This window comes from Vidua macroura, unplaced genomic scaffold, assembly GCF_024509145.1.
Source record: "Vidua macroura isolate BioBank_ID:100142 unplaced genomic scaffold, ASM2450914v1 whyUn_scaffold_281, whole genome shotgun sequence".
Classification (NCBI taxonomy): Eukaryota; Metazoa; Chordata; class Aves; order Passeriformes; family Viduidae; genus Vidua; species Vidua macroura.
The window spans coordinates 1-21799 of record NW_026530630.1 but is presented as its reverse complement, the minus strand read 5'-3'; the positions used below and the strand labels follow the sequence as shown (position 1 = coordinate 21799).

General features: G+C 52.8%; 1 protein-coding gene across 1 annotated transcript; it reads right to left on the bottom strand.

Annotated features, from left to right (window-relative positions):
• Positions 1-53: 53 nt before the first annotated feature.
• On the bottom strand, positions 54-21540 carry CLASRP (CLK4 associating serine/arginine rich protein; the record flags this gene model as incomplete). The annotated part of the gene is given in 25 exon segments (XM_053969621.1): positions 54-142; positions 1486-1510; positions 2458-2540; positions 5287-5333; positions 6687-6745; positions 7897-7957; positions 9731-9770; positions 11030-11068; positions 11070-11228; positions 12976-13266; positions 14304-14509; positions 14511-14544; positions 14670-14701; positions 14703-14712; positions 16060-16133; positions 16228-16306; positions 17224-17281; positions 17284-17319; positions 17399-17423; positions 17425-17548; positions 18341-18425; positions 18536-18615; positions 19634-19735; positions 20690-20892; positions 21129-21540. Coding segments are annotated over 25 exon segments (2428 nt in total), but the record flags the coding sequence as incomplete, so codon positions are not given.
• Positions 21541-21799: the final 259 nt, after the last annotated feature.

The window sequence follows — 21799 nt, the reverse complement described above, 5'->3', positions numbered from 1 at the left end:
CATTTTTTCCCGATTTTCCCCATTTTTTCCCCAAGGGACGGCCGTTCCCGGGGTGGGGGTTGGGATTTTTCCATGGATTTATTGGGGGGCCCCGCCCGTCAGTGCCGGGTAGTGGGGGCTCCGCGAGTGGGACCGGGAACGCCTGCGGGAGAACGGGAAAAAACGGGAAAAACGTCGGGAATTCCGGGGAAAAACGGGGAACGTTGGGAATTCTGGGGAAATGGGAAAGTTGGGAATTCTGGGAAATTGGGATTCCGGGGGAAAATGGGAAAGTTGGGATTCCTGGGATCAGGGAAAATGGGAAATTTGGGGTTCCTGGGAAAAACTGGAATGGAAAAATTGGGATTCCTGGGAAAACGGGAATGGGAAATTTGGGATTCCTGGAAAAATGGGAAAATGGGAAAGTTGGGATTTCTGGGAAAGTGGGAATGGGAAATTTGGGATTCCTTGGATCAGGGAAAGTTGGGATTTCTGGGAAAATGGGAAAGTTGGGAAATTTGGGATTCCAGGGGAAAACTGGAATGGAAAAATTGGGATTCCTGGGAAAACGGGAATGGCAAATTTGGGATTCCTGGAAAAATGTGAAAATGGGAAAGTTGGGATTCCTGGGAAAATGGGAAAGTTGGGATTTCTGGGATCAGGGAAATCTGGAATTTCTGGGATCAGGGAAAATGGGAAATTTGGGATCAGGGAAAATGGGAAAGTTGGGGTTCCTGGGAAAATGGGAAATTTGGGATCTCTGGGAAAACAGAAAATGGGAAAACAGGAAATTTGGGATTCCTGGGAAAATGGGAATGGGAAATTTGGGATTCCTGGGAAAATGGGAAATTTGGCATCAGGGAAAATGGGAAATTTGGGATCAGGGAAAACGGGAAAGTTGGGATTCCTGGGAAAACCGGAATGGGAAATTTGGGGTTTCTGGGATCAGGGAAAATGGGAAAACTGGGATCTCTGGGATCTGGGATTGGAGGAAATTTGGGATTCCTGGGACTGGAGGAAATTTGGGATCCCCAGGATCTGGGACTGGAGGAAATTTGGGATTCCCGGGAACAGGGACTGGAGGAAATTTGGGATCTCTGGGATCTGGAGGAAGTTTGGGATCCCCGGGATCTGGGACTGGAAGAAATTTGGGATCCCTGGGACTGGAGGAAATTTGGGATCCCCAGGATCAGGGACTGGAGGAAATTTGGGATCTCTGGGATCTGGAGGAAATTTGGGATTCCCGGGAACAGGGACTGGAGGAAATTTGGGATCCCTGGGACTGGAGGGAATTTGGGATCCCCGGGATCAGGGACTGGAGGAAGTTTGGGATTCCTGGGACTGGAGGAAGTTTGGGATCCCCGGGGATCAGGGACTGGAGGAAGTTTGGGATCCCTGGGACTGGAGGGAATTTGGGATCCCCGGGATCAGGGAACGGGGCTGGGTCAAGGCCGGGAGCCCCAGGATCTCCGGGAATGCCGGGAATGCCGGGAATGGCGGCCGTACCTGCGTGAGGAGCTGTACTCCCGACCTGCCGGGCAAACAGCAGCAATTAACTCCCACATCCCCGCTCTTCCCGCTTTTTTTCCCCACTCTTCCCCCATTTTTTTCCTTTTTTTCACGCCCTAAGATCCCACAGCTTGGCCTCCCCCAAAATCCCATTTTTTCCCCCATTTCTTCCCTGTTTTTCCAGCCCAAAATCCCATTTTATTCCCATTTTTCCAGCCCCAAATCCCATTTTATTCCCATGTTTCCAGCCCAAAATCCCTTTTTTTCCCCCATTTTTTTTTTCTCAATTTTCCCACCCCAAAATCCCACAGCTTGGCCTCCCCCAAAATCCCATTTTTTTTCCCATGTTTCCAGCCGAAAATCCCTTTTTTTCCCCATTTTTTCTCCAGTTTCCCACCCCAAAATCCCACAGCTTGGCCTCCCGCAAAATCCCATTTTTCCAGCCCAAAATCCCATTTTATTCCCATTTTCCAGCCCCAAATCCCATTTCTTTCCCATTTTTCCAGCCCAAAATCCCTTTTTATTCCCATTTTTTTCTCAATTTTCCCACCCCAAAACCCCACAGCTTGGTCTCCCCCAAAATCCCATTTTTTCCAGCCCCAAGTCCCATTTCTTTCCCATTTTCCCAGCATTTTTCCAGCCCAAAATCCCTTTTTTCCCCCCATTTTTTCCCTGTTTTTCCAGCCCAAAATCCCAATTTTTTCCCTGTTTTTCCAGCCCAAAATCCCATTTTTTCCCTGTTTTTCCAGCCCAAAATCCCATTTTTTTTTTTCCCCCCCATTTTTCCAACCCCAAATCCCTCCCCTCTGCCTCCCCCACCCCCTGGAAAAGCGGGAAGGGCTCCCGGATTTTTGGGAATTTTTTCGGGAATTGCGCGGGATTTTGGGAAGGGACCCCCCGCAGAGCCCCGGGGGAGGTCGGGAATTTGGGGAATTTTGGGAATTTTGGGAATTTTGGGGGATCCCGGACCGTGGCGCGGGGAGGGGCTGCGGCTCTGGCGGCTGTACTGGCGCTCCCACTCCTCCCGCTCCTTCTCCCGCCGCTCCCGCTCCCTGGGAAAGCGGAAAAACGGGAAAAGTGGGATCAGGGACGGGGAAAAAACGGGATCAGGGAGGGGGAAAAATGGGGGAAAACGGGATCAGGGAGGGGGGGAAAAAATGGGATAGGGCAGCGGGGAAAACGGGAAAAGTGGGAAAAAATGGGATCAGGGACGGGGAAAAATGGGGAAAATGGAAAAACGGGATCAGGGATGGGGAAAAATGGGAAAAATGGGATCAGGGATGGGGAAAAATGGGATCAGGGACGGGGAAAAAACGGGATCAGGCAGTGGGAAAACGGGAAAAGTGGGATCAGGGATGGGGAAAAATGGGATCAGGGACGGGGAAAAATGGGGAAAATGGGAAAAACGGGATCAGGGAAAAAATGGGGAAAAATGGGAAAAATGGGATCAGGGATGGGGAAAAATGGGATCAGGGACGGGGAAACAATGGGGAAAATGGGAAAAAAACGGGATCAGGGATGGGGGAAAACGGGAAAAGTGGGATCAGGGATGGGGAAAAATGGGATCAGGGACGGGGAAAAAACGGGATCAGGGATGGGGAAAAATGGGGGAAAATGGGAAAAAACGGGATCAGGGATGGGGAAAAATGGGAAAAGTGGGATCAGGGATGGGGAAAAAACGGGATCAGGGAGGGGGGAAAAAGGGAAAAAACGGGATCAGGGATGGGGAAAAATGGGAAAAGTGGGAAAAATGGGATCAGAGATGGGGAAAAACGGGATCAGGGACGGGGAAAAATGGGGGAAAATGGGAAAAACGGGATCAGGGATGGGGAAAAACGGGATCAGGGACGGGGAAAAACGGGATCAGGCAGTGGGAAAACGGGAAAAGTGGGATCAGGGATGGGGAAAAATGGGATCAGGGGTGGGGAAAAATGGGATCAGGGACGGGGAAAAATGGGAAAAATGGGATCAGGAAGGGGGAAAAATGGGATCAGGGAGGGGGAAAACAGCTGGAAAAATGGGATCAGGGACAGGGAAAAATGGGATCAGGGACAGGGAAAAACAGGACCAGGGAGCGGGAAAATGGGAAAAACGGGGAAAATGGGATCAGGAAAACAGCTGGAAAAATGGGATCAGGGACCAGGAAAACAGGATCAGGGCTGGGAAATCGGGATCAGGGGTTGGGAAATCGGGGTCAGGGATTGGGAAATCGGGATCAGGGGTTGGGAAATCGGGATCAGGGCTGGGAAATCGGGATCAGGGGTTGGGAAATCGGGATCAGGGTTGGGAAATCGGGATCAGGGATTGGAAATCGGGATCAAGGACTGGGAAATCGGGATCAGGGACCGGGAAATCGGGATCAGGGCTGGGAAATCGGGATCAGGGGTTGGGAAATCGGGATCAGGGTTGGGAAATCGGGATCAGGGATTGGAAATCGGGATCAAGGACTGGGAAATCGGGATCAGGGACCGGGAAATCGGGATCAGGGCTGGGAAATCGGGATCAGGGGTTGGGAAATCGGGATCAGGGCTGGGAAATCGGGATTGGGAAATCGGGATCAGGGGTTGGGAAATCAGGATCAGGGGTTGGGAAATCGGGATCAGGGCTGGGAAATCGGGATCAGGGCTGGGATATCGGGATCAGGGACCGGGAAATCGGGATCAGGGACCGGGAAATCGGGATCAGGGATTGGGAAATCGGGATCAGAGGTTGGGAAATCGGGATCAGGGATTGGAAATCGGGATCAGGGGTTGGTAAATCGGGATCAGGGCTGGGAAATCGGGATCAGGGGTTGGGAAATCGGGATCAGGGATTGGGAAATCGGGATCAGGGTTGGGAAATCGGGATCAGGGACCGGGAAATCGGGATCAGGGGTTGGGAAATCGGGATCAGGGATTGGGAAATCGGGATCAGGGTTGGGAAATCGGGATCAGGGGTTGGGAAATCGGGATCAGGGCTGGGATATCGGGATCAGGGCTGGGAAATCGGGATCAGGGATTGGGAAATCGGGATCAGGGGTTGGGAAATCGGGATCAGGGCTGGGAAATCGGGATCAGGGCTGGGAAATCGGGATCAGGGGTTGGGAAATCGGGATCAGGGGTTGGGAAATCGGGATCAGGGCTGGGAAATCGGGATCAGGGACCGGGAAATCGGGATCAGGGGTTGGGAAATCAGGATCAGGGGTTGGGAAATCGGGATCAGGGTTGGGAAATCGGGATCAGGGATTGGAAATCGGGATTGGGAAATCGGGATCAGGGGTTGGAAATTGGGATCAGGGGTTGGGAAATCGGGATCAGGGGTTGGGAAATCGGGACCAGGGATTGGAAATCGGGATTGGGAAATCGGGATCAGGGGTTGGTAAATCGGGATCAGGGGTTGGAAATTGGGATCAGGGGTTGGGAAATCGGGATCAGGGCTGGGAAATCAGGATCAGGGGTTGGGAAATCGGGATCAGGGATTGGGAAATTGGGATCAGGGGTTGGGAAATCGGGATCAGGGCTGGGAAATCGGGATCAGGGGTTGGGAAATCGGGATCAGGGATTGGGAAATCGGGATCAGGGGTTGGTAAATCGGGATCAGGGATTGGGAAATCGGGATCAGGGATTGGTAAATCGGGATCAGGGATTGGGAAATCGGGATCAGGGATTGGGAAATCGGGATCAGGGATTGGTAAATCGGGATCAGGGATTGGGAAATCGGGATCAGGGATTGGTAAATCGGGATCAGGGGTTGGGAAATCGGGATCAGGGCTGGGAAATCGGGATCAGGGGTTGGGAAATCAGGAATGTCGGGAATTACTTCATGCGGATCTTGCGGGCCATGGCGCGCAGCTCGTCCTCGCGCTCCTGCCGGGGGAAAAGGTCAGAGCCGCCCGCGCCAGACTGGTTCTGTCCCAGTCCATCCCAGTGCCAGACTGGTTCTATCCCAGTGCCAGACTGGTTCTGTCCCAGTCCATCCCAGTGCCAGACTGGTTCTATCCCAGTGCCAGACTGGTTCTGTCCCAGTCCATCCCAGTGCCAGACTGGTTCTGTCCCAGTCCATCCCAGTGCCAGACTGGTTCTATCCCAGTGCCAGACTGGTTCTGTCCCAGTGCATCCCAGTGCCAGACTGGTTCTGTCCCAGTGCCAGACTGGTTCTATCCCAGTGCATCCCAGTGCCAGACTGGTTCTATCCCAGTGCATCCCAGTGCCAGACTGGTTCTGTCCCAGTGCCAGACTGGTTCTGTCCCAGTGCCAGACTGGTTTTATCCCAGTGCCAGACTGGTTTTATCCCAGTGCATCCCAGTGCCAGACTGGTTCTGTCCCAGTGCCAGACTGGTTCTGTCCCAGTGCATCCCAGTGCCGGACTGGTTCTATCCCAGTCCATCCCAGTGCCAGACTGGTTCTGTCCCAGTGCCAGACTGGTTCTGTCCCAGTGCCAGACTGGTTCTATCCCAGTGCATCCCAGTGCCAGACTGGTTCTATCCCAGTCCATCCCAGTGCCAGACTGGTTCTATCCCAGTCCATCCCAGTGCCAGACTGGTTCTGTCCCAGTGCCAGACTGGTTTTATCCCAGTTCAGTCCTGGTTCTATCCAATTATATCCCAATTCCATCCCAGTCCAGTCCTGGTTTTATCCTAATCCAGTCCTGGTTCTATCCCAATCCCATCCCACTTCAGTCCTGGTTTTATCCCAATCCCATCCCATTTCCAGACTGGTTTTATCCTAATCCAGTCCTGGTTCTATCCCAATCCCATCCCAGTTCAGTCCTGGTTTTATCCCAATCCCATCCCATTTCCAGACTGGTTTTATCCTAGTCCAGTCCTGGTTTTATCCTAGTCCAGTCCTGTTTTTATCCTAGTCCAGTCCTGGTTTTATCCCAATCCCATCCCAGTTCCAAACTGGTTTTATCCCAGTTCAGTCCTGGTTTTATCCCAATCCCATCCCAGTTCAGTCCTGGTTTTATCCTAGTCCAGTCCTGGTTTTATCCCAATCCCATCCCAGTTCCAGACTGCTTTTATCCCATTTTTCTCTCAATTTAATCTGATTTTTATTCCATTTCTATCCCAATTCAATCCCGTTTTCCTCCTATTTTTCCCCCATTTTTATCCCGTTTCCCCCCCATTTTTCCCATTTTTCTCCCTCCCATTTTTCCCCCATTTTAATCCCATTTTTCCCCCATTTTTCCCATTTTTTCCCCGTTTTCCCCCAATTTCCCACCTGTCTCTCATGCTCCTGCTGCAGCATCTTCTCCTGCGCCGCCTTCTTGTCGGCCTTGACTGGGAATGGAGCGGGAATTCCGGATTTTGGGGGAATTCCAGGGGATTTTGGGGAACTCTGGGGCATTTGGGGGGAATTCCAGGGGATTTTGGGGAATTCTGACGGATTTTGGGGGAATTCTGGGGGATTTTGGGGCATTTTGGGGAATTCCGGGGGATTCTGGGGGTAATTTTGGGGGAATTCTGGAGGATTTGGGGGAATTCTGAGGAATTTCAGGGGATCTGGGGGATTCTGGGGGATTTTGGGGAATTCGGGATTTTGGGGTAAATTCTGAGCAATTCCAGGGGATTTTGGGGGAATTCTGGGAGATCCCAAAGGAATTTTGGGGGAATTCCAGGAGAGTTTGAGAGATTTAGGAATCCCAGGGGATTTGGGGGAATTTTTAGGGATTTTGGGGCTCGCAGAGGAATTTTGGGTGGATTTGGGTGGGATTTTGGGTGGGATTTTGTGGGAATTTTTGGGATCTCAGCTGGATTTGGGGGAATTTTTATGGATTTGAGAAATCCCAGCAGAATTTTGGGTGGATTCGGGTGGATTTGGGTGGGATTTTGTGGGAATTTTTGGGATCTCAGCTGGATTTGGGGGAATTTTTATGGATTTGGGAAATCCCAGCGGAATTTTGGGTGGATTTGGGTGGGATTTTGGGTGGGATTTTGGGTGGATTTTTGGGATCTCAGTTGGATTTTGGGGCAATTTTTATGGATTTGGGAAATCCCAGAGGAATTTTGGGTGGGATTTTGGATGGGATTTTGAGGGGATTTTTGGGATCTCAGTTGGATTTTGGGGCAATTTTTATGGATTTGGGAAATCCCAGAGGAATTTTGGGTGGGATTTTGGATGGGATTTTGAGGGGATTTTTGGGATCTCAGTTGGATTTTGGGACAATTTTGGGGGATTTGAGAAATCCCAGAGGAATTTTGGGTGGATTTGGGTGGGATTTTGGGTGGATTTTTGGGATCTCAGTTGGATTTTGGGGCAATTTTGGGGGATTTGAGAAATCCCAGCGGAATTTTGGGTGGATTTTGGGGATCCCAGCTGGATTTTGGGAGGATTTTGGGAGATTCAATGATCCCGGCTGGATTTTGGGGTGGATTCAGAGGAATTCCGGGTGGGATTTTGGGGAATTTTGGGGAATTTTGGGAATGCTCACACTGCCTGTTCAGCGCCTTCTGCATCCTGAGCCGGAGCTTCTCCTGCGGGGTCAGTTTGGGCTGCAAAAATTTGGGAATTTGGGTCAGGAAAAGGGGCTGGGATCGGGGGTCGGGACCCCCCAAAACCCCCCGGAGCCTCTTCCCACCAATCCCGACCCCATCCCGGGAATTTGGGAAGGGAATGGGGGAGGGGAAGCTGGGGAAATGGGAAAAAAGGAGGAAAAATGGGGAAAAAATGGGAAAATGTGGAAAAAAAACCCAGAAAAATCTGGGGAAAAAACAAAAAAATCTGGGAAAATCTAAGAAAATATGGGGGAAAATCTGGGAAAAATGGGAGAATTGTGGAAAATATGGGGAAAATCTGTGGGAAATCTGGGAAAATCCAAAAAAATATGGGGAAAAATCCAAGAGAAAATAAGAAAATCTGGGAAAATCCAGGAAAATATGGGGAAAATCCACGAAAATTTGGGAAAATCTTCAAAAATCTGGGAAAAAATCTAAGAAAAATTAAGAAAAGCTGGGAAAATCCAGGAAAATCTGTGGGAAACCCTGGAAAATTCAGGGAAATATGGGGAAAAAAACAGGAAAATCCCAGAAAATCTGGGAAAATCTTGGAAAATATGGGGGAAAACTGGGAAAATTCAGGAAAATCTGGGGGAAACCTGGGAAAATCCAGGAAAATCTGGGTTAAAAATCGTGAAAATCCAGGAAAATCCAAGAAAATATGGGGAAAAATCAGGAAAATCCAGGGAAATCCTGGGAAAAACCAAGAAAAACCAAGAAAAACCTGGAAAATCCAGGAAAAAACAGGAAAATCCGGGAAAATCTGGGGAAATCCGGGGGAAGACCAAGAAAAACCTGGAAAATCTGGGAAAATCCAGGAAAATATGGGGGGGAAACCAGGAAAATCCAAGAGAATCCAGGAAAATCTGGGAAAATCCAGGGAAAACCAGGGAAAATCAGGAAAATCTGGGAAAATCCAGGAAAATCCGGGGGAAAATCTGGGAAAATCCGGGGAAAAATTCAGGAAAATCCAGGGAAAATCCAGGCAAAGGGCCCCCCGAGCTGATTTTCCCCCAAATGGCCGAAAAATCCAGGAAAATCCAGGGAAAACCCAAGAAAAACCTGGAAAAACTGGGAAAATCCAGGGAAAACCCAAGAAAACCCTGGAAAATCTGGGAAAATCCAGGGAAATATGGGGAAAAACCAGGAAAATCCAGGAAAATATGGGGAAAAATCCAGGAAAATCTGGGAAAAACCAGGAAAATATGGGGAAAAATCCAGGAAAATCCAGGGAAAATCCAGGCAAAGGGCCCCCCCCCCGAGCTGATTTTCCCCCAAATGGCCAGAAAATCCAGGAAAATCCAGGAAAATCCAGGGAAAACCAGGAAAATCTGGGAAAATCTGGGGAAAAATCCAGGAAAATCCAGGGAAAATCCAGGCCAGGCCTCCCCCGAGCTGATTTTTCCCCCAAATGGCCGGAAAATCCAGGAAAATCCAGGGAAAACCAGGAAAATCTGGGAAAATCCGGGGAAAAATCCAGGAAAATCCAGGGAAAACCAGGAAAATCTGGGAAAATCCGGGGAAAAATCCAGGAAAATCCAGGGAAAACCAGGAAAATCTGGGAAAATCCGGGGAAAAATCCAGGGAAATCCAGGGAAAATCCAGGCCAGGGCCCCCCCGAGCTGATTTTCCCCCCACGGCCCCGAAGTCCAGGATCGTTCCCCCTCCCCGGCGATCCCGAGGGATCCCTGCGGGATTCCCCGGCTCCGTGATCCCAAAGCTCGGCGGGAATTCCGTTCAAACCAAGGGGAAGTTCCAATTCTTACTGACTTTGGCAGCTCCGGAATCTTTACCAGCCGCAGCGTCGGCCCTGCGGGGACACGCACAGCACCGGGAGTTGGGGATGCGGGGGGGGGAATTGGGGAATTTGGGGAGGAAATTGGGGATTTGGGGGGAAAATTGGGGAATTTGGGGGAGATTGAGGGGAAAATTGGGAAATTTTGGGGGGGGAATTGGGGAGGAAAATTGGGGAATTTGGGGGGAATTGGGGAGAAAATTGGGAAATTTGGGGGGAATTGGGGATTTGGAGGGAGATTGAGGGGAAAATTGGGAAATTTGGGAGAAATGTGGGGATTTAGGGGGAATTGGGGAGAAAATTGGGAATTTGGGGAGGAAATTGGGAAATTTGGTGGATTTGGGGGGAAAATTGGGGATTTGGGGGGAAAATTGGGGAAATTTGGGGGATTTGGGGGGAAAATTGGGGATTTGGGGGGATTTGGGGGGATTTGGGAGAAAATTGGGGATTTGGGGGGAGATGAGGGGAAAATTGGGAAATTTGGGAGAAATTTGGGGGATTTAGGGGGAATGGGGAGAAATTTGGGGATTTGGGGGGAATTGGGGGGAAATTTGGGGGATTTGGGGGGAATTGGAAATTTGGGGGGAAATTGGGGAGAAAATTGGGAAATTTGGGGGAAATGGGGAGGAAAATTGGGGATTTGGGGGGAATTGGGGGGAAATTTGAGGATTTGGGGGGAATTGGGAAATTTGGGGGGAATTGGGGAGAAAATTGGGGAATTTGGGAGGAAATTGGGGGAAATTAGGGGGATCTGGGGGAGTTTTGGAGAGATTCTGGGGGATTTGGGGGCTCCCAGAGGGGATTTTAGGGGCTCCCAGATGGATTTTGAGGAGTTTCTGTGTGATTTTAGGAGCTCCCAGATGGATTTTGGGGAGTTTCTGTGTGATTTTGGGGCTCCCAGATGGATTTTGGGGAGTTTCTGGGTGATTTCAGGGCTCCCAGAGGGATTTTGAGGAGTTTCTGTGTGATTTTGGGGCTCCCAGATGGATTTTGGGGAGTTTCTGGGTGATTTCAGGGCTCCCAGATGGATTCTGAGGAGATTCTGGGTGATTTTAGGGGATCCCAGGTGGATTTTGGGGAGTTTCTGGGTGATTTTAGGGGGATCCCAGGTGGATTTTGGGGAGTTTCTGGGTGATTTTGGGGGCTCTCCGATGGATTTTAGGGGCTCCCAGGTGGATTTTGGGGAGTTTCTGTGTGATTTTGAGAGCTCCCAGCGGGATTTTGGGGATTTTTTTCCTTTGTTTTTTTCCCGAATTGCCGCGTTTTCCACTCACTTTTTCAGCTTCTCTCCGACGGCGGGCGAGGGCCGGGGGGCGGGGCGGGGCCTTGTCCCGGGCTGCGGGCGGGGTTTGGGACCGGGAGCGGGACCGGGAGCGGGAGCGGGAGCGGGAGGGCTCCGGGAGTCGCTGCGGGCTGCTCCGGCTCTGGCTGCTCCAGCGGCGCCAGGAGCGCGCCGAGCGCCGGGAGCGGCTCCTGCGGGGACGGCCGGAAATGCCGGGGAGAACGGGAAAAGGGAACCGGGAGAGAGCGGGGCCGCGGGGAACTGGGCACTGACTGAACTGGGCACTGACTGGGTGAACTGGGCACTGACTGGGGCAACTGGGCACTGGGTGAACTGGGCACTGACTGAACTGGGCACTGACTGGGGGAACTGGGCACTGACTGGGGGAACTGGGCACTGACTGAACTGGGCACTGACTGAACTGGGCACTGACTGGGGGAACTGGGCACTGACTGAACTGGGCACTGACTGGGTGAACTGGGCACTGACTGAACTGGGCACTGACTGAATTGGGCACTGACTGAACTGGGCACTGACTGGGGCAACTGGGCACTGACTGGGGGAACTGGGCACTGACTGAACTGGGCACTGACTGAACTGGGCACTGACTGGGGAACTGGGCACTGACTGAACTGGGCACTGACTGAACTGGGCACTGACTGGGGGAACTGGGCACTGACTGAACTGGGCACTGACTGAACTGGGCACTGACTGAACTGGGCACTGACTGGTGTGAACTGGGCACTGACTGAACTGGGCACTGACTGGTATGAACTGGGCACTGACTGAACTGGGCACTGACTGGGTGAGCTGGGCACTGACTGGGGCAACTGGGCACTGACTGAGGGAACTGGGCACTGACTGGGTGAACTGGGCACTGACTGAACTGGGCACTGACTGGTATGAACTGGGCACTGACTGAACTGGGCACTGACTGAACTGGGCACTGACTGAACTGGGCACTGACTGGGGGAACTGGGCACTGACTGGTGTGAACTGGGCACTGACTGAACTGGGCACTGACTGGGTGAGCTGGGCACTGACTGGTATGAACTGGGCACTGACTGGGGGAACTGGGCACTGACTGGGGGAACTGGGCACTGACTGGGGCAACTGGGCACTGGGTGAACTGGGCACTGACTGGTATGAACTGGGCACTGACTGGGTGAGCTGGGCACTGGGTGAACTGGGCACTGACTGGGTGAACGGGGCACTGACTGGGGGAACTGGGCACTGACTGAACTGGGCACTGACTGGGGGAACTGGGCACTGACTGAACTGGGCACTGACTGAACTGGGCACTGACTGGTATGAACTGGGCACTGACTGGGCACTAAACTGACCTAAACTGGTCCCAAACTGGTGTCCCAAAGTGTCCCGAAGTGTCCCAAACTGACCCAAACTGGTCTCGAACCGACCCAAACCGGTCCCCAAACTGACCTGAACCAACCCAAACCGGTCCCAAACTGACCCAAACCGACCCAAAGTGTCCCAAACCACCCCGAACCAGTCCCAAAGTGTCCCAAACTGACCCAAACCAGTCCCAAAGTGTCCCAAACTGACCCAAACAGGTCCCAAACCGACCCGAACCAACCCAAACCAGTCCCAAAGTGTCCCAAACTGACCCAAACAGGTCCCAAACCAACCCGAACCCAACCCAAACCAGTCCCAAAGTGTCCCAAACTGACCCAAACCAGTCCCAAAGTGTCCCAAACTGACCCAAACTGGTCCTGAACCACCCAAACCGGTCCCAAACTGACCCGAACCGACCCAAACTGGTCCCAAACTGACCCGAACCGACCCAAACCGGTCCCAAACCAACCCAAACCGGTCCCAAAGTGTCCCAAACCGACCCGAACCGGTCCCAAACCGGCCCGAACCGGTCCCAGAGCGTCCCAAACCGGCCGGAAGCGGCGTCCCGGGGCGGCGCGCACTGACCTGGAGCGGCGGCGGTGGCGGTGGCCGCGTTCCGGGGAGCGGGGAGCGGCGCCGGCTGTCCCGGGATCCGCCCCGGGATCCCCCCCGGGAGTAGCGCGGGGAGCGGCTCCGGGAGCGGCTCCGGAGCGGCTGCGGCTCCGGGAGCGGCTGCGGGGAGCAGCGGCGGCGGCCCCGGAAAAGGCCCCGGGAGCGGCGGAAGGCCGGCGGGAGCCGCGGGAGCCCGAGCTGCACGAGGAGGAGGAGGAGGAGCGCGACGACGAGGACGAGGAGGAGGAGGAGGAAGAGCGGCGCCTGGGAAAGGGAGAAGGGGTGAGAAACGGGGGGATGGGGAAAGGGGGAATGGGGGAAAATGGGGGGGGAAATGGGGGGGAAGTGGGGGGAAAATGGGAAAGGAAATGGGAGAGGAAATGAGGGGGAAAGGGGGGGAAAAGGGGGGAAAAGGGGGGAAACAGGGGGGAAATGGGGGGGAAATGGAGGAAATAGGGGGGAAAACGGGGAAAACAGGGGGAAAATGGGCGGATAATAGGGGGAAAATGGGGAGGGAAATGGGGGGGAAGTGGGAGAAATGGTGGTGAAAAAGGAGAAAAAGAGGAAAAATGGGGAAAAAAGAGTGAAAAGGGGGGAAAAGAGAGAGAAAAAAGAGAAAAAGAAAGAACAAGGGCAGAGAAAGGAAAAGGGCTGGGGCACAAAAAAAAGAAGGAAAAACGGGAGAATGAGAGCAGAGAAGGAAAAAGGCCAGGGCACCAAAAAAGAAGGAAAAACAGGAAAAGGAGGGCAGAGAAGGTGAAAAGGGCCAGGGCACCAAAAAAAAGAGGGGAAAAGTGGGAGAACGAGGGCAGAGAAGGGGAAAGGGCTGGGGCACCAAAAAAGAAGGAAAAACAGGAGAACGAGGGCAGAGGAAGGGGAAAAGGATGGGGCACAAAAAAAAGAAGGCAGAACGGAGAGACGAGGGCAGAGAAGGGAAAAGGGCTGGGGCACAAAAAAAAAGAAGAAAAACAGGAGAATGAGAGCAGAGAAGGGAAAAGGGCTGGGGCACCAAAAAGAAGGAAAAACAGGAGAATGGGGGGCAGAGAAGGGGAAAAGGCAGGGGCACCAAAAAAAGAAGAAGGAAAAATGGGGAGAACGAGGGCAGAGAAGGGGAAAGGCCGGGGCACAAAAAAAGAAGGAAAAACGGGGAGAACGAGGGCAGAGAAGGGAAAAGGGCGGGGCACAAAAAAAGAAGGAAAAGGGGGAGAACGAGGGCAGAGAAGGGAAAAGGCCGGGGCACAAAAAAAAGAAGGGAGAACGGGAGAACGAGGGCAGAGAAGGGAAAAGGCCGGCGCACGCACCGGGCCGAGGCTCCGTGAGCCGGCGCCGAGGCCCCGGGCGCCGCCGGGCGCTGCCGCTCCCGGGAGCCGCGGCGGCTCCGGCCCGAGCCCGAGGCGGAGGCGGCGCCGGGAAGGCCGGGCCCGCCCGGCGGCTCCTCGTCGCTGCCGCCGAAGCTGGTGATGAAGGTGATCTTCTCCTCGTGGCCCAGCGACGGCGTCCGCGAGCGGGGAGCGCGACTCCGAGCTGGATTCCGAGGGGGAGCTGCCGGGGGAGCGGGCGGTCACGGGAATGCGCCGGGAATGCTCCGGGAATGCGCCGGGAATGCCGGCGGTGGTACCGGGGGGCGGTACCGGGGGCGGTACCGGGGGTGGCACCGCGGGCGTTACCGTTTGTAGGGGTCGTAGGTGGGGCTGTCGCGGGCGGGCGTAGCTGTGGGGGGAAAGAAACGGGGGTTTGGGGTGAGAAAGGGGGAGATTGGGGGGGATTTGGGGGGAAAAATGGGATTTTGGGGGTGAAAAGGTGGGGTTTGGGGGGATTGGGGGTGAAAAGATGGGGTTTGGGGGGGATTGGGGGGAAAATTGGGGGGATTTGGAGAGGAAAAGGTGGGGTTTGGGGAGGAAAGATGGGGTTTGGGGAGATAATTCTGGGAATTGGGGGGGATTTGGGAGATTTGGGGAAAATTGGGGCTGTCCCAGCGGGTGTAGCTGTGGGGGGAAGAAACGGGGGTTTGGGGTGAGAAAGGGGGAGATTGGGGGGATTTGGGGGGAAAAATGGGATTTTGGGGGTGAAAAGGTGGGGTTTGGGGGGATTGGGGGTGAAAAGATGGGGTTTGGGGGGATTGGGGGGAAAATTGGGGGGATTTGGAGAGGAAAAGGTGGGGTTTGGGGAGGAAAAGATGGGGTTTTGGGAGATAATTCTGGGAATTGGGGGGGATTTGGGGGAGATTTGGGGAAAATTGGGGCTGTCCCAGCGGGTGTAGTGTGGGGGGAAAGAAACGGGGGTTTGGGGTGAGAAAGGGGAGATTGGGGGGGATTTGGGAATGTGGGATTTTTGGGGGGAAAAGTGGGATTTTGGGGGTGAAAAGGTGGGGTTTGGGGGATTGGGGGAGAAAGATGGGTTTGGGGGGAAAATTGGGGGGATTTGGGAGGAAAGGTGGGGTTCAGGGAGGGAAATGGGGATTTTTGGCAGGGAAAAGTGGTGTTTGGGGGGATAATTGTGGGAATTGGGGGAGATTTGGGGAAAATTGGGGCTGTCCCGGCGGGCGTAGCTGTGGGGGGAAAGAAATGGGGGTTTGGGGTGAGAAAGGGGGAGATTGGGGAGACTGGGGGGAGAATAGGGGGGATTTTGGGGGAATTGGGGGGGATTTGGGAATGAAAATTTGGGATTTTTGGGGGGGAAAACCGGGATTTTGGGGATGGAAAGGTGGGGTTTGGGGGGGATTGGTGGGATTTGGGGAAAATTGGGGGGATTTGGAGGATTTGGAATGGAAATTTGGGAATTGTGGGGAATTTGGGAATGAGATTTTGGGATTCAGGGGAAAATTGGTGGGATTCAGAGAAAAACTGGTGGGATTTGGGAATGAAAATCTGGGATTTGGGAATGGAAAGTTGGGACTGGGGGGGGAGAATGGTGGGATTTGGGAGAAAAATGGAATTCTAAATAAAAACATTGACTTGGTGGGGGGCGAGATGTGGGATTTGGGATGAAAATGTTGGGATTTGAGGAAAATGCTGGGAAAAATGTTGGGATTGGGGGTGAAAACGTTGGGAATCTCACCTGGGGGGGCTGATTTTCCGGCCTTTCAGCCGCTTCTCCCGGAATTCCCGGCGCTGCCGGCGGGAGCGCGGCGCCTGGGGAAGGATTGGAGGTCGGGAAGGGATTTTTGGGGATTTTCCAAGGGGAAATTCCCATTTTTTCCGGGATTTTTCCATTTTTTCCCCTCACCGAGTACATGGCCTTCTCCTCCTCCAGGGCCTTGGCATTTTTGATGGCTTCGGCCTCTTCCTTGTCCTTCCTCAGCATCCTTTTTCCAGGGAAAAAAGAGCGGGATCAGGGCGGGGGGTTGGGGAGATCCCAAATTCCAAGGAAAAGGGGGAGCCCTGAGCTGGAATTTCAGGGAAAAACAGGATTTTTCACAGCAGAATCTCAGGGGAAAAGGAAAGTCTGGGAAAAAGGGAGGAATTTCAGAAAAACTAGGGAAATCGGAGGCAGAGTTCCAAGGAAAAATGGGATTTCCAGGAGAGAATCCAAGGAAAAATGGAATTTCAGGAAAGAATGCCAAGAGAAAATGGGATTTCCAGGACAAAATCCTAAGGGAAAATGGGATTTTGAGGAGAAAATTCTAAGGGAAAATGGGATTTCGAGGAGAAAATCCCAAGGAAAAGTGGGATTCCAAAGCCAAAATCCCAAGGAAAAACGGGATTCCTGAGGCAAAATCCCAAGGAAAAACAAGGATTTCTAGGAGAGAATCCCAATAAAAAACGGGATTCCCGAGCCAAAATCCCAAGGAAAAACAAGGATTTCCAGGAGGGAATCCCAATGAAAAACGGGATTCCCAAGCCAAAATCCCAAGGAAAAAGGGGATTCCTGAGGCAAAATCCCAAGGAAAAACCAGGATTTCCAGGAGAGAATCCCAATGAAAAACGGGATTCCCAAGCCAAAATCCCAAGGAAAAACAAGGATTTCCAGGAGAGAATCCCAATGGAAAACGGGATTCCCGAGCCAAAATCCCAAGGAAAAACAAGGATTTCCAGGAGAGAATCCCAATGAAATATGGAATTCCCAAGCCAAAATCCCAAGGAAAAACAAGGATCTCCAGGAGAGAATCCCAATGGAAAACGGGATTCCCAAGCCAAAATCCCAAGGAAAAGCAGGAGCCCTCCCCAGGGTGGTGTTGGGGGTAGGATCCCGGCTTTTCCCAAGGTTTTTGCGGGGCCGTACCTGACGAAATCCCCCTCGGCCATGCCGTAGGTGGTGGCCTGCTTGTTCAGGTCGGCACTTGCTCCTGGTTCAGCTCGTCCACGTCCACCTCCACGTCTGGAAAAACGCCGGAAAATCCTGGAATGCCGCCCGGGAGCGATGGCCGAATCCCGTGCGAAACCCTCGGGCCCGTTACCGATGTCCGGGATCACTTCGTCCTCGGTCCGTGTTGGAATCTTCCTCGGAGTCCTCCTCGTCCCCCGCTCGCTTCTCCAGGGAGCTCTCCAGCTCCTCCACCGTGCTGTCCTCGTAGGTGTAGCCTATGGAAGCCTTTTTCTCCGCCAGCCTGGGGAGGTTTGGGACACAAATCCCTCCAGCCCGGGGCTTTTCCCCACAGGGAGATCCCCGCGGGAAGGCCCGAGGCCCGGAGAGGCCGGCCCGGGGATTCCCTCGGGGGGAAAAGGGGAATTGTGAGGGGAAATGGGAATTGTGAGAGGGAATGTGAGGGGAAACGGGAATTGTGAGGGGAAATGGGAATTCTGAGGGGGAATTGTGAGGGGAAACGGGAATTGTGAGGGGAAATGGGAATTGTGAGAGGGAATTGTGAGGGGAAACAGGAATTGTGAGGGGGAATTGTGAGGGGGAATTGTGAGGGGGAATTGTGAGGGGGAATTGTGAGGGGAAATGGGAATTGTGAGGGGGAATGGGAATTGTGAGGGGGACGGGAATTTTGAGGGGAAACGGGAATTGTGAGGGGAAACGGGAATTGTGAGGGGGAATTGTGAGGGGGAATGGGAATTGTGAGGGGGAATGGGAGTTCTGAGGGAAAATAGGAGGCCTGAGCTGGAATTCTGAGGGAAAATAGGAGATTTGAGCAGGAATTCTGAGGGAAAACGGGAAATCTGAGGGAGAAATGGGAATTCTGAGGGAAAACAGGAATCCCGAGCCAGAATCGCCCAGGCAAAATCTGGAGCCCTTCCCAGGATGGTTTTGAGGGAGATTCCAGCAAAGGAGTGAGGGGAAAACTGGGATTGGGAGAGTTATCTCAGAATTAGGATCATTCCCAAGGGGGTGTGGGGGTGCATTCCCGGTGTTTTCCCAGCCGGAATTCCCAGGAATTCCAACTTTTTTGCCTCACTTTTTCTTCTCATCCTCGTTGGGTTTCTGGAGGCCCCCGTAGAGCTCGTCGATGTAGATCTGGTACAGGCACTGCTCCTCCGAGACTGGGATTGGGAATTTTGGGATCAAATCATTCCCTAAATCCCTTGGGAACCACCCCCAGGGGACCCGGAGGGGCTGGAATTCCCAAAAAAACAGGGAAAAAGGGACTCACTGCCAGCGAAGTCGTTCTGCACCAGGCCCCGGTACCGCTCATAGTTGCATTTGCGCTCGTCTGACTCCTGTTCCGGTGAGCTGGAAAAACGGGAATTCTGAGGGGATTTTGGGATCAAAATGGGGATTTGGGGGGTTTAAAGGTGGATTTTAGGGATCCAGTGATAATTTTGTGCTAAAAAAAGCTGGATTTGGGGGAAAAAAAGAGGAATTTTGGGGGCCTCCCCCCTCATAGTTGCATTTGTGCTCGTCTGATTCCTGCTCTGGTGAGCTGGAAAAACGGGAATTCTGAGGGGATTTGGGGAACAAAATGGGGATTTTGGGGGTTCAAAGTGGATTTTGGGGTTCAAGGTGGATTTGGTGGGGGGAAAACTGGATTTGGGGGGAAAAATGTGGATTTTTTTAGGGATCTTCCCACTTGTGGTTACATTCGCGCTTGTCTGATTCCTGCTGTGGGTAGCTGGAAAAACAGAAATTCTGAGGAGATTTTGGGATCAAAACAGGAATTTTGGGGATTAAAGGCATACTTTAGAGTACAAAGAGGAGCTTTACCCTAAAAAAGGAGGGACTTGGGGGGGAAAAGGGTGGATTTGGGGGGAACAAAAAGGGGATTTTGGAGGGGTTGTAGTTGCGTTTGCACTCATTCAATTCATGCTGCAGGGAGCTAGAAAAACAGGAATTCTGAGGGAATTTTGGGATCAGAACGGGATTTTTGGGGGTTCAAAGGGAGATTTTATGGATGCAACGTGGATTTTATGGGTTCAAAGGGGGATTTTGAGGATCCAAAGGGAGATTTTTTGCCAAAAAAAGAGGGATTTTATGGCGCCAAAGGGGGATTTCGGAGCTCGAACACAGATTTTTACAGATCCAACGTGGATTTTTGGGATCAAAACAAGGAGCATTGGGATCAAAGATGGATTTTGGGGATCCGAAGATGAATTTCGTGGATCCAAAGTGGAATTTCAGGTGATTTTCCAAGATCAAATGCAGATTTTGGGGTCGGAACACAGATTTAGGACCATTGGGAATTCCTTGGGAATTTTTTGGGAATTCAGGGGAATTTTTTGGAAATCTCAGGGGAATTTTTTGGGAATCTTACGTGGGGCTGAGCAGGGCCGGGGTGTACATGGGGATGAAATCCAGGTGAGCGCGGACGTCGAACCTGTCGATCATGTTGTTGGTGTCCCCCTGCCAGGGCATCCTGCCGGGAAAAACCGAGCCTTGGGAATGGGAAAAATCCCGGGAATTCCTGCCCGGGAATGGTCAGAATTCCCCCCTTTCCTTCAGCAAAAAAAAAAAAAAAGGGGGGAAAGGTGGTTCCCCCCAAAAAAAGCTGAATTTTCTTGGGTTGATGGAGTAAAAAGAGGTTAAATTTCATTTTTGGGGAAAATTGGGATTTATCCAGCCCTGGGGGGTGATTCCGGGGTGGAGATCCCATGGGATTTTCTCCTGGAATGGGCAGAATTCCCCCCTTTTCACCAGAAAAAAAAAAAATGGGAGTGATGACTCCACTAAAACCTGAATTCTCCCGGATTTGCCTAAAACTGCCCAAATTCCAACCCCAGGAAAATCCCGGATTTCTCCATCCCGGGGGGTGATCTCAGGAATATTCCAGAGATAATTCCATGGAATTTATCTCCCTGGAATGAGCAGAATTCCTTCAGCAAAAACGGGAACAGCGGCTCCAAATCTTCCCAGATTTGCCCAAAACCGCCCAAATTCCAACCCCAGGAAAATCCCGGATTTCTCCATCCCGGGGGGCGATCCAGGAACATTCCAGAGATAATTCCATGGAATTTATCCCCAGAATGAGCAGAATTCCCCCTTTCACATCACTAAAAACCAGAAACAGCGGCTCCAAATCTTCCCAGATTTGCCCAAAACCGCCCAATTTTCAATCCCGGGTTTCTCCCTCCCGGGGGGCGATCCCAGGAACGTTCCAGAGATAATCCCAGGGAATTTATCCCTGGAATGAGCAAAACTCCTTCAGCAAAACCAGAAACAGCGGCTCCAAATCCTCCCAGATTTGCCCAAAACCGCCCAATTTTCAATCCCGGGTTTCTCCATCCTGGGGGGCGATCCCAGGAACGTTCCAGAGATAATCCCCAGGGAATTCCGGGCGGAATTCCGGGCGGGAATTCCCGGCCCCACTCACATGTTGACGGGGCTCTCGGCTGCCAGGGCCACGGCGGAGTCCAGGTGCACCTTGCAGGCCCGGCCGTGCACCTGCAGGAACTGCGCCGGGTCCTTTTTCTGGGAAAAACGGGGAAAATCGGGAAAACCCCGGAATGAGGCACGGGGGGAGGGGAAGGGGGAATGGGGGGAGGATTCCCGGGAAAAGAGAGGACACGGGAAGGGCTGGGATGGACGGGGAAAGGGAGGCCTGGGGAGGAACTCCCAGGAAAAATGGGAATGTCGGCCCCCAAACTGGGAATGTCGGCCCAAAAACTGGGAATGTCGGCCTCCAAACTGGGAATGTCGGCCCAAAAACTGGGAATATCGGCCTCCAAACTGGGAATGTCGGCCCGAGAACTGGGAATGTCGGCCTCCAAACTGGGACACGGGGCTCAAACTGGGAATATCGGCCTCCAAACTGGGACACGGGGCTCAGACTGGGAATATCGGCCTCCAAACTGGGAATGTCGGCCCGAAAACTGGGAATGTCGGCCCGGAAAACTGGGAATATCGGCCTCCAAACTGGGAATGTCAGCCGAGAACTGGGAATGTCGGCCTCCAAACTGGGACACGGGGCTCAGACTGGGAATATCGGCCTCCAAACTGGGAATGTCGGCCCGAAAACTGGGAATGTCGGCCTCCAAACTGGGAATGTCAGCCCGAGAACTGGGAATGTCGGCCTCCAAACTGGGAATGTCAGCCCGAGAACTGGGAATGTCAGCCTCCAAACTGGGAATGTCGGCCCCCAAACTGGGAATGTCAGCCCGAGAACTGGGAATGTCGGCCTCCAACTGGGACACGGGGCTCAAACTGGGAATATCGGCCTCCAAACTGGGACACGGGGCTCAGACTGGGAATATCGGCCTCCAAACTGGGAATGTCAGCCCAAAAACTGGGAATGTCGGCCTCCAAACTGGGAATGTCAGCCTCCACTGGGAATATCGGCCTCCAAACTGGGGAATGTCGGCCCCCAAACTGGGAAAGGAGCCTCCAAACTGGGAATGTCGGCCCCCAAACTGGGAATGTCGGCCTCCAAACCGGGAATGTCGGCCTCCACTGGGAATATCGGCCTCCAAACTGGGAATGTCGG